General features: G+C 33.8%; 1 protein-coding gene across 1 annotated transcript; it reads left to right on the forward strand.

Annotated features, from left to right (window-relative positions):
• The first annotated feature begins 1675 nt into the window (after positions 1-1675).
• Positions 1676-3919, forward strand: LOC122585809 (pectinesterase-like). Its single transcript, XM_043757933.1, has 3 exons — positions 1676-2372; positions 2727-3091; positions 3190-3919. The coding sequence occupies exons 1-3, from the start codon at positions 1714-1716 to the stop codon at positions 3885-3887; spliced, it is 1722 nt and encodes a 573-aa protein (XP_043613868.1). The 5' UTR covers positions 1676-1713; the 3' UTR covers positions 3888-3919.
• Positions 3920-13944: the final 10025 nt, after the last annotated feature.

Raw genomic sequence — 13944 nt, forward strand, 5'->3', positions numbered from 1 at the left:
TATGTTTACTTGTTGAAAGTGAGTCAACATTTCCTGTTTTACTTTTAACCAAGCACAAACATTGTTGAAGAATCTTCATAAAGTTGTGTTTTGTGTGTGTGTGTGGTGTGTTCAAACACAATAAAATGTTAAAAATTATGATATAGACTACTGTCATATTTTAGAAAGTTGACAGTTTTTTTTTAAAAATTTTCAAGCTACAGTTTATTCTGAAGGTATAGGGCAAACATATCGGGCTCATACAAATAAAGTTTTAATACAATTATTATACGCTCTGCGGTCAGAAAGAGAGATCAATATCAAAAAATAACACATACGAGGGTAGAGTTTGTATATGACAAGTCGTCAAGCCATTGGGCTCGTAAGGGATGTACGTAAGTAAGGGCCAAATTTGAGTCTGTGAAACAAGCCATTGTGCTGAAAAGTGAAAACTGAGACCAGGCCCAATACAAATCCACGTCTGAAATTGAGCTAAAAACCAGTCAAAAGAAGAGTCAACGAGCCGCAACCATGGCCTCGGTGATTTTCGAAAGACCATTGACTCTCTTTTTTATTTTTAGGAAATGATCGATCCTTGTGACAAAATAGATTAATAATCCTTCTAACTATTAGATGAAAACATGTGTAATAATCAGGGAGCAAAATTAGGTTAGAGAATGAATGAATAACACATGTCACCTTCTTATAGTATTGGCTAATTTTTAGAAGGATTTAACATTTTCCTTTATTTATTGTTTTACGAGATGGGTACCCTCACAATACGGCGGCGGTGGCAGCAATTGGTGGTGGTGATGGTGGTGGTGGTTCTTAATATAAAAATAATTGATGTAAATGGTAGTGTAGTTATTTTATGGTTAAGATATGTATCTTTGATAAATAATTTTAATAAGAATGTCATAGAAATATTAGATGGAATTATTTAAATTAATGAATAAAGAAGATAGATAGTTTGGATAATATGGTTTGAAAATATTTTTAGGGATATATTGACTAGATTTAGTCTGTGAATTAGAAATGTGTTGAAATTTAAGGATATTTTGGATATTTTAAAGGTAGAGAGTTGAAAAAAGGAAGATAGTTTGTTTTATAATAGAGTATATGATGAATAGATTGGGTACTTTAACTCTATTTTCATTTATATAATTTTCATTAACACAAACAAAAAGTCTAGGGTCAAAGTTAGAAAAATTCTTCAAAAAGTCTAAAGTGGAAAGGAGGCATGCAGTATATATATATATAATTTGTCTCAAGACTAACATATCTTTATTCTTTAATAATTTGTACATCAGGTGGTATAGTATTACCATTAACCTACAAATTCGACCAAGTTAAATATATCAACAATCTGATAGAATAATGATGCAAACTAAATACTAAATCACAGACTCACAGTACCATTTTATTCAACTTTTTGTTGTCTATTAATAGATTATCATATCTGCTCATTTAACCTCGATCATCCTTAATAATATTTGCACCACCAAAAAATTTAAGGTTTATCAGTCTCATGCAAAAACAACAAATTCAGAAGGACCTTCCATTCGTTTAATATGAGTAAAAAAAACCACAGCCATTCACATCCAACAAACCTCTGCTATATAGATAAATTTGCAGGCAAAGGATTCCCTAGGAGCTCATGTATCCATACATAGTTATTGCATATCATTATAAATAAATAGAGCATATAGAACAAATTTTTGTAAAAATAAAAATATGGCTTTGGATAGGGGGAAAAAGAAGAAATTTACAGTTATCGCGCTTACTACCATCCTTTTGGTGGCAGCTGTTGTCGGCACCTTTGTCCATACTCGAAAACTTATTGATGAATCCAAACAAAGCAAGGCCATTGAAATCGATACGCAAAAGGCTGGTGGCAAGAAAACCGCTATTTTGATTGCAGCAACGACTGTGATCATTTTGTGCAAATACACCGATTTCAGGGATATTTGTAGGCAGACATTGGATAGAATAAGGGCCGGGTTGAGAGAACCAAGGGATCTTATAAAAGGAGGCTTTTTAGCTGCCGTGGATAATGTGCAATTCGCGATAGAAAGATCATACCCCCTTAGACAAGCCGCAAAGGATCCTAGAGCCGCGGCGGCTTTGGACCAATGTAAAGAGCTTCTCAATACTTCCATTGAAGATCTCAAAAGATCAATTAACAGAGTGAATCTATTTGATATCACAAAGTTGAAAGATAACACAGTTGAGCTTCGGGTTTGGCTTAGTGGTGCTGTTACCTATCAAGAAACATGTCTTGATGCATTTGAAAACACAACAGGGGATTCTGGATTGATGATGACAAAGTTGTTGGAATTAGGACACAAGCTTACAAGAAACAGTCTTGCAATGATAGATGGTGTCATTGAGTTATCAGGAGGTGCCGCGGCATCTAGAAGTCAAGAGGCCAGGATAGTCCCTCAACCAAAACTACCAAACACTGTTGTTGATTGGAAGGTAGACCAGCCTCGACAAAGACAGAAAACCATTTCGGTTGATTGGAAGGCAGGGTGGAGCATGTCGCGTTCAAAGACAAGAACAAGGACGGTTCAAGGTGGGACCATTGTGCCTCAACCTATGGATCCAAATGCAGGTGGCATGCCTAATAATGCAGGGAATCGTAGGATGCTTGACCAAAACTCGAATAATGAAGAATATCTGGATCCCGAATTGCATTCAAAGATGCAAATGAATGGGGATCCATCGGATGAGGAAAGTATTGTTACTCCCCAAACGACGACGACTCCTGAGTTATCCCATGATGATCCAAACTCACCTTATCCTTCATGGGCAGATAGTTCAAGACGCGCCCTAATTAACGTTAATCCAGGGAACTTAAGGCCTAACGTCGTTGTGGCTCAAGATGGGTCCGGTACTTTTAAGACCATCATGGATGCCGTTCATACAGCTCCCCAAAAGTCAGGCGAACCATATATCATACTTATCAAGGCAGGTACTTACAAAGAAGATGTCACGATTCCTAGGCATGTCGACAACGTTGTCTTGATTGGAGAAGGTCCACTTAAAACCAGGATCACCGGAAGCAAGAACTTCATTGACGGAGTCTCTACTTACAATACTGCTACCGTTGGTAAGCTAGTTCCTATGAATCTTAACGCGTATAGGTGTGTTCATTGTCGGTAAGAGATAAATATGGCACAATAACATTATTTTGTGATTATGTTACAGCGGTTAACGGGGATGGCTTCATGGCCAGAGACATAGGATTTGAGAACAGTGCAGGACCTGAAAAGCATCAAGCAGTAGCATTGCGTGTCTCAGCCGACATGTCCATTTTCCACAACTGTATGATGGATGGTTTTCAGGATACTCTTTACACCCATTCATATCGACAATTCTATCGCCACTGCACCATTACTGGAACAATCGACTTCATATTTGGAAACGCTGCAGCCGTTTTCCAGGACTGCAAGATGATAGTCAGGAAGCCAATGAGCAACCAAGGATGTATGGTCACAGCCCAAGGACGTAAAGACCAACATTCCGTGGGTGGCCTTGTCCTTGATGGCTGCACCATCACCGCCGAGCCAGAGTTCATGAACGCGGTCCCAATGCCCAAATCCTATCTCGGACGTCCATGGAAAGAATTCTCTAGGACCATCATTATGCAATCATTCATTGACAAGAACATTGACCCGGAAGGATGGTCACCATGGACCGGGACGTTTGGTCAAGACACGTGTTACTATGCCGAATTTAACAACAAAGGTCCGGGCGCAGACACTTCAAGGAGGGTCACATGGAAAGGAATTAAGAAAATATCTCCACAAGAGGCTCAGAGTTTTACTCCAGGAACTTACATACAAGGGGATACATGGATCAAACCATCTAATGTCCCATATGATGCTGGAATGATGAAGATCTAAATCTCTTTGCTTGTATATACATGTTTTTTTTTTTCTATTTCTTTCTTAAAGTTAAGTTTTTTCAAGATAAGTTTATGTTAAGTGTAAATGTATAAAGTTCTACAAGTATAGAACTATAGATAGTTTAATTTAGTATAGTAGCAGTACTTCTCGACTGCTCCTCCTATACAAATCTGTTCATCATACTTCTCTATTGTATGGGGCATTGCCTTGGTGATCCGCGCTAGTTGGATCCAGCTGCCCTTAGAGTGTGACACTTGTCATCTACGTAGGCGCCTTAGATCATCGGAACTAGTTAGGAATTGTGCTCATTTCTCCTCCTATATATGTATATATACAGTAGTCTCATCATGTACTTGATATGATATGACATTATTAGAATGACATACATTTACCAAAATTATATCGTCTCTGTATCTATTCTATCTCCATTCTTCTCAATAACTTGTAATTAGCTAAGCGGTGGAGGAAACGCAACACAACGACGAAAATCAGGGGTTTAAAACTGTCTCTTAAATCATAGTGTTATATGATTTGATAATCTTTAAATATGATGTTGAAGCCTATAGTAATGATTGGAACCACCTATGCTATTTCAGTTAAGTTGTATATCAATATCAGTAACCAGTAATAGAACATATATAAATCTTGTAAATTGCATTTTCAAAGTCTTAAGCCTCCTAAAATATGTATATATAGATGCCCTACTGTATTATGTTTTTGATGCGCTCCCAACTAGCAGTTGCAAGCTCTTTTGTATTTGGAGGTAAAGATAGAGTCACAAAGCTGGGGCTTCACTCAAATGGTCATATAACTTGAGCTATATGACTTCGTTTTTGATGTGCGATTAGTCAAAACAACCGTTGAAATGAGGAGCATCAAACAGTCAAACGGACATGTAACCAGTCAAAACGATCGTAGGCGGTTTGGCTTGACTTTCCATGTAGAGATATATGTATATATTAGGGACTATTATTGTAATTAGTTCATAGTTAGTTGTTAACCTAGGTCTATAAATTAATATGTTGTTTGTATTCATTTTATATTTGAGATTAGTGAAATAATTCTTTCACTTTTTCATGGTATCAGAGCCACCATTGGTCTCCAACTCTTTCTTTCAAATCCGTGACGGTTTTGATCTTTTCTAGATCAAATTCGCGACGGTTGTTCGTCATCTTCGTTCAATTTATTCAATTCTATATTTTCCGTTTGATTCTTCATATTTTCTCATTCATTCATCTTCTGTTTATCCATTATGTATGTTTGTTTTGTTCGTTCATCTCCAATTTCTTAATTTATTTTCATTGGTCCATTCATTGTTTTCTTCAAATTTGTTATTCAACTACTTTGTTAAACTTTTTGCCGCTATATTTGCAAACCATATATATATTTTTCGTATTCTATTGATTGGTGTTATTCATATGTATTTTTTTCTAATTATCACACCACCGCCGCAATCGTTTCTTTTCGATAAGGTCACTCAGTGGTAACAAAAATTACATTCGTATATATTGGTCAACGTCGATTTATTCACTGCCAAACATTTATATTCATCCAAGACTAGAACAAATTGATTCATTTGCTATTTGCTTTGAATTAATTCACCTTTTTCTTTTTTGTTCTTTTATCACTCAACAAGTGCGGCTCTTATTTTTTTTTTTAGACCAAGCACTAATTTCCTTTGACCTTTATTTTCTTCTTGAACTTAATTCTATTCTATTCTATTCATAGACCTTAATTCTATTGATGTTATATTCTTTCCAATAAAGTTATTTTCATCAACCTTATTCTTTCATTGACCTTATTCCTTCATTGACCTTGTTCCCAAACTTAATTTCACCAAAGTTAAACTGCTTTCATCACCATTTTCTTGGTGATATTTTCATTCTTCTTGGCAATCGTTAACCTTGACGGTTTGTCTTTTTTTCTTTCTCGATGACTCTGTTTTTGGTCATCATCTTCTACAGAATTTTGGATTTATTCACACAAGACATCAAGTCATGGAAGGATTATTCGGACGAAATAAACTGACTGGAGAACTTATAAAGAAGATTTTAGTATTGTGTCGATTTCTCCAGTTGTTTGTCCAATCCGAAGATGTCACATTGCCATCCTTCGGCTTTGGGGGGAGGGGGGTAGAGATATATGTATATATTGGGGACTATTATTGTAATTAGTTCATAGTTAGTTGTTAACCTAGGTCTATAAATACGTTGTTCGTATTCATTTTATATTTGAGATCAGTGCAATAATTCTTTCACTTTTTCATTCCGGCCTAAAAACGTTAATTGTTTTCTAATCAGACTTTAATTTTGTCATAACTTTCGACTCATTTATTTTTTTAAGTCCGTTCAAATTTTACATGTCATTATATGTACTTGACTACCTGTAGGTTGTAACCCCCAGTTTTATAAAAATTCAATTTCTCTCTAAACACATCTATGTTTGTGTGAGAACTCTAATTTTTAGTAAGTGTTTTGAATGAACGAATATTAAAAGAATTGTTGTTGGTATTCTTATAAAACAACAAATTCAGTTTTTTTTTTTTTTAGGTATAGATCATTTGATCACAACAGGCATTTTGCTTACGTTGTCTTAACCGAGTCTGCGCTAGAAAGCTCCCTCACCTTAAACCCCTAACTAAACCGCCCGAAGGCATGACATATAATTGGGGTAAAACCCTGCCCCCTTTGTAGGACTCAAACTTGCTTCAATGAAGGACTTTATTTGAAATGTTTTTCTCATGTCTCAAACTCAAGACCTTCAACATAAAAAACTAGTGCTCAACCATTGAGCTACAAAGGGAAGTACTAAAGTTCAGTTAGTTATTTTGTTTTTCCATCTCACCTCTTTTCTTTATAAATTAGCCACTCGAAGATCCCAAAAAGTAAAATGCATTTGGTCGAAGCTTAGTAGTGTTGCGATGGAGAAACAAGAATCACATATTTATATCCTATAAAAACATCCTTTAGAGTTTAAACCTCTACATCTTTTATTTTGTTTTTAAAGACATGGATTGAATATTATAACGGAAGGTATATATTATGTTGTCTTAATCGGGTTCATGTTATAAAACCCCATCACCTACTACCTGATACGAGGACCCCCCCCCCCCCCCCCCGGGTTTAATATTTCGTCCAAAGGAATAGCAACATATTATGAGTAAACCCTGACTTGAAACTGAGTCTCTCATAAAGAGATTTTCTTATCATTGTGTAACACCCCAACAAGGCGGAATAATGGGATATCACAAGAAAAGCACAGCACGACATGGAAATTAAGTAGAGACAATCTAAAATGCATTAAAAGGATTGGGAATCCATATAATTCAATCAACTACAAATCCAAGATCATGCAAAAACAATGCATAAGGAGCACGACCATCAAACGTTTACAAAAGAGAATACAAAAGATGGCATATGATCCTAAGCATAACCCATAAGCGGGAACAATGGATTCGTGGATCCTTGATAAAGTCCAATTCCAATCCTAGCATACAAACAATCAATCATCATCCAATATGTCTTCCATTAACCTGTTCACCTGAAAAGTATACTAAAACGTGTCAACATAAAGTTGGTGAGTTCGTAGGTTTAAACGTTAAAATCATAGTGTCGGGATAACAACCGTTAATGATACACGAAGATTAGAATACCAATTCACGATCCAAGGGAAACCCTAAAAGGTTTCACGTTATTACAATTCAACACATAACACAAATCAACACATATCGGCACGACTTACATAGATTTCAAAGGTGTGTTCATTTCGGCATGACTTACATATATTTCAAATGCATGATCAACGGCATGACTTACATATATTTCAAATGCATGATCAACGGCATGACTTACATATATTTCAAATGCATGATCAACGGCATGTCTTACGTATATTTCAACGGCATGATCATAACAAACAATCATGATTACGTTTACGGGGAACAAAGCATTTACATTCACAAATCATCGTTTAATATCAAATCATTTCAAATAATTTGCTACAACGTTTACAAGAAACAAGTACACTTTCCACCCCAAATATAAGAGAAACGGGGCTACGAAACTCACCTTGGCCTTGAACGTGGGTAGAAGGTGACTAAGCGGGTAAGCAGGGAGAACAATGGTCACAAACCTATTATAACAACATTTCATCATCACATTATAGCTTACGTTACAATATACCTCACTCTAGGCCATTCCAAGACACCCCAAGGTTGGACGATGAATACACGATTGGAAAAACGAGGGACTCGGGAAGAATGGTGTTAGATTCTCATAAAAAGGATGATACTAAGAGAAACTAGACTCTCATACGATTCTAACGATAGGTCATACGCCTAAAACGGACTTACGGTTCAAAAGTTATAAGCGTTTGAAGTTGGCAAAAGAAATCGTTCGGGCAGCAAGTTCTCACTGCGCCGCAGTCAAGACCAGGGAGTCCCACTGCGCCGCAGTGAGACCAAAAACTCCAAAAATGATCAAGGGGAAGCTACTGCGCCGCAGTGGTGGCTATCCCACTCCACTGCGTCGCAGTGGCCAATATCTGAAGCCAAACAGCAGCAGAACAGCAACAAGAACGATCCCAAACCCAATTTTTGACATCCAAATCGACTTGTGGTGTTTCAAGACTCGTTTTTAGGCTCAAACAAACATCATTAAGTATAACTAAACATGTTTCATCAATCAAATCCAAACCCATAACATAATTACATGTTCAAATCGTATTTGACCCAAACCAACCCTAATGAAACCCTAATTTGACCCAATTCAGGTTTTAACCCGATTTCGACCAAGGGTTTCTTAGACATGACTAGTAATGAAGTTTTAAACATAAAAGGGGAGATTTAAGATGATTTTAACTTACCGAAATGGTTCAAGACTTCAAATTTTGGGTTTAGAGCAAAAACCTTGGATGAACACCTTTAGAACCTAAATTCTTGAAGGATGATTATTATTATTATTATTATTATTATTATTATTATTATTATTATTATTATTATTATTATTATTATTATTATTATAAGGGTTACTTAATTTAGTTAGATTGGATGATAAAACACAAATTTTTGGTGTATTAATGGTGGATTTATGATGATTTGTGGTGGTGGTTGAATGAGAGAGTGGAAGAGTAATGAGATGAAGGAAAAGAGAGTAAGGAGAAATGAATGTGGTGGGTGTGTGTGTGAAGGATGGGGGCTGGCCTAGGGAGTCCATTATTGGGCTCTCGCTCCGCTAATTCCGACAAATAGCTAAACGTTAACCATTTAAACGCTAAAACGAGACCGTTAACACAATTAGACTTCACGTTACGTTACTATACAACAAAACGTTCGGTAATTCATTTAAGTCAACAAATTCGTTCATTATCGATTACATTAAATTACAAGTCAACTAAGTCAAAAATCACAAATATTACACATTGGGCTATTAACACACAGTTAAAGTAGTTTAACTAAAATAGTTATAATTAAAATAGTTTACCAATCATCAATAGATGGATTGGTATATGGTAGAGTCTGAGACTGAGAGGTCTTGGTTTCAAATCCTGGTGTGAGTAAATGCTCACAAGAACAGAGACAGAGGTTTTCCACATATGAATTTACTCTAGAATTATAGTTTCATTAAAACTTTTTTACCTAATGGACATTTATATATTGCAAATGTTAATTATATAATATCCATTTATATACAGTATCAACTAGGACGACCAAAGTCACAAAGCTATATACTGTATCTTAATTTAACCTTTTTGTTCTTAATTAGTTGGATAATTATTTATTAATTGACCAGGCCGACCATAATTCGATCATAACCGCTATAAATTAATTTCTTCCTTTTTATACCATGCTAAAAAAATTTTCTAAGGTCTCTTAATTCTTAAATATAGGACTATTTCTTTTTCAAACCAACACAACCACAAAAATGTCGTTAAAACTTACGTCATTGTATACTCTTTTGTTCATTCAAACAAAGACGACTACTGCACACTTGATAAGTTGTACTTACAAAATAATATATTACAATTTATATGATATGTTCAAACGTTTATCTTTCCTTTCTCAAAGATTTACTACAATTCATATGCAATATTCAACCTTTTCTTTTCTTTCCTTCTTCACACTAATCTATTTCCATTGGACATGTACTATAGGTGCGCACTAATTATAATTCATTTAATAAAATCAAATTATCTTAATATATTAAACATTTTATCTTTATCTTTATATACAATAAAAGATAACTGACCAAATAACTTTTTAACTAAATTTAAGACTCGATTTCATCGAATTATAATTTACGTATGTCATAATTCATGATTAAAAATAAAAAGTTACGGATCCACATATAATTTATTATGTATGTCATTATAAACAATTTCTCATTAATATACATTTTTGTTTGTTCCATATTAATTTACACTTTTTAGTATTTGTTAAAAAAGTCTCATTAAATACTTAATTTAAATATAACTATTATACTTTCTAACTTTCAACTTTAAATTATTTTTTTCCAATTTTCACCATTTGATTAGATAAAAATATTCAGTAAAACTTTTTTCTTTCATAAAACATTAAAGCTATATGTTAACTTACATTTACAATCAGTTTATAAACATCCGTGTAATTGACATGAAGATAAATCTAATATGTATTTATGATTCATGTAAATAGAGTATACATGTACTAGATTGAATTAAGTACTAAAATATTTTTTGATTATTCAAAAAGATATAAACTTCGTTAAATATAATATAACTAATGTCCCAAAGGGCATTATTAACAACACTTTTTTTACCGGCAAACTATTTTACTTTTTTCAATTAACTCGAATGTTTTGAATGAAACATAAGACCACACAAAAATACTCAAAAGTATTCTTTTTCAAAAATTTAAATTATGACGGGAAACCAAAGATACTAAGTCCCTAATGAGAATTATATATTAATTTATTTTATTTTTTTTAAAGGTAAAGTAGTTAAGTTGTACATTTTGTTTCTTTTTTCTTATATATTTTTGTTTTGTTTTGTTTTTTTAGACAAAACCTATTTTTTACAATATTAATATTATTTTTTTAATATTTCTGTTCTTTATTACATTTTCATGGTAGATGATTTTCTCATATCAAATGGGAAGTGATATATATTAGTACTATCTAAATTGATTAATTTACCACAATCATTCACTAACTGTTTGTACATTGTGTTATAATACTTATACATTGGTCAATTAATCAAGTTTGGTGGTACGAATATCACTTCTCATATCAAATACTACATACTTACACTAAAGTATTAACTATTAAGTAAGGGAAGTCATAAATCTACCAGAAACTTTAACCAATTACAACAATACTTAATTGTATGATACAGTTGTACACTGTCCAATAAATTTTATAATTTTATTGTAAATGACTAAAACTTGTTGTATGAATATCACACCCCGTTGATTAAGAGCTACCCGCTACCAAATGCATGCCCACTAGGTAGCAAATAATATGCAAGTGAAAGTAGTTGATGACCCAACTAGTCAACTCTCCTGTCCTTTTTAACATCAAATTCTTTTCATTAATTCACAAACCCCCATCACTAGCCAATTCAATTAAAGAGCTAGTTTAAAGAGAGATGGGAAGCTGTTGTTGCGCCTCTGAATCATCAGATGAAGGAATAGACATCAAGGGGTTCCTGCTATTACTTGTTATTGTTCTTGTGCTAATGGCGGTTTGCCTTCCACAGCCGCGAAAGCGAACCTTCTACGTATACCGCTGCTAGCTAGTGCTAGTCATGTCCAATCTAAGGTTTCATTTTGCATGAGCTCTGTCCATGTTATTTTGTGCAGTTCTTTTCTTAAATTGGGGGATGGATATATGTCATTGATATGATGGTATTGATCATGTGATTAGAATTCATTGACTTTTACTTGTTTTGTAATCTCTTTTTTACATATTGAATAAAACAACTACATTTTTTAGTATAATACATGGCAAATGATAATTGTACCACTTTTTCTTATTAATTTATCATAAAATATAAGGTTTTCAATTTACAGTATAAGTCAGTGTTGCATATGTGTGGTAGATTTATTATAAGTCAGTGTTGCATATGTATGGTAGATCTATTATATGTGGTGGTACGATTATCACTTCCCATAATGCATATGTTACAATAACTTGATTTTTGTGAAGATGGATGATATTTCACAGACCACAACATTCATAACTTTTTGTGAAGGCCGACCATAAAGTGATATAAACTGTATACAAGTTCTTCCTTTTTATACCATGTCAAAATATATGTAAGCTGGTACCTCTCTTATTTAAGCATATACTATTTATATTTTCAAAATCAGCACAGCCACATAAATGTCATCGTCGAAACGTCATTGTAAACTCTTTTATTCATTGAAACATAGAAGAGTAACATCCACACATGATATAATTAAGTTGTATTTACAAAATGATTAAATACGACGACTTATATGAAATGTTCAATTTTTTTTTTTTTTAATTTCCTTCGTTTTTCATACATTTCTATCGAAATGATTTACTACAATTTTTATGAAATGTTCAACTTCTACTTCTTCTTTTCTTTCCTTTTTAATACTTTTATGTTATTGCAAATAAATTTTATATACATAAATGTAATATCTATATATCAAAGTTTTACGAGTATCTATTTGATACTTTTGTGATTTAATGCACCACGGGTTTTATCTAGTCAAAGACCATAGTTAATTAGCCCAAAACAAAAGATAATAATAAAAAAAATACATAAATATATTGATAGTCGTACAATTACTAAAAATAAATATCAAGAGATACCAAATGACACTAGCTAGCAAACATGCAAAAAGTAGTTGATGATCTAACAACTAGTCAACTCTCTTGTCATATTTAACGACAAATTGTCTTAAATCTTTAGTAATTGATCGATAAACTTACAATAAACGTACCCCCATCATTAATAGCCAAATTAATTAAGAGCTATCTAATTAAGAGATGGGAAGCTGTTGTTGCTCTAACTCATCATCAGACGAAGGAACGGACATCAAGGTGTACCTTCTGATACTAGTCGTATCAGTTCTTGTGCTAATGGCGGTTTGCCTTCCACGTAAGCGAACCTTCTATGTATACCGTTGCTGCTAATTTTAATCCAAGGTTTCGGTTCTGTCCATGTTAGTTATTGATTTGGGGGGATGGATGTCATTGATATATGGTATTGATGTAATTAGAACTCATTGACTTTTTCTTTTTCTGTAATCTCTTTCTACATATGGAATAAAACAATGACATTGTGTATCCAGTTATTTAGTTTCTAAAATGCACATCTAACGATAACTTGATTTTTTTTTGAAGACACATGGGTCGAAAGTTGTTACTCCTTACAAATTAAAGTCAGAAAACCTTGCTTGCCTTAATTAGGTAAAACCTGTAAGTAATTAACCTCTGGGGATAAGAGTACCACATTTCCCATACACCATCGTAAACAGTATTAACTATTAAGACCCATGCATAACCTGTGGAAGCCAGTATTTGGTTTTACTTTTTACATGGGCCAAAAATCCTAACTAAACTACCTCTCACTCGTGGAAACCTTTGTATGTATATCGATTTTTTTTGTATGCTCCTATATACACCGGCTTTTGGTATCTGATTCTGTAAAGGTGTATTAGTAGTAGTTAATTAGTTAGTCACTAAATGTATAGACAACCTAGTCCTTACCAAGCTGGTACTCTGGTTCTGTAAATTGGCCCGGTCATGATCCATTGATCACGAATACGTACAAATGTACAATGATCATCAATTAATCATGAATGCAATGCTTAAGACTGTTTTTAGCCTTGGTCTCTTACTCTCTTACTAGCTCGGGGAAAAAGAAGGGCTGATGCCGCTGATCATACGGGCCTGGATGCTAGGTAGTTTCAACTTTCAACCATTTTTAGGTGACCCGGTTCGATTTTTTCTTCTTTTTTTTTTTTATATATATTCATTTAATTCTTCGTAATTTCTTGATGTCAGTGTATCTTAAGGTAGTGATTTAGTCTTTCAAATAGATTAGA

Source organism: Erigeron canadensis, chromosome 1 (assembly GCF_010389155.1).
Source record: "Erigeron canadensis isolate Cc75 chromosome 1, C_canadensis_v1, whole genome shotgun sequence".
In the NCBI taxonomy this organism is placed as follows: Eukaryota; Viridiplantae; Streptophyta; class Magnoliopsida; order Asterales; family Asteraceae; genus Erigeron; species Erigeron canadensis.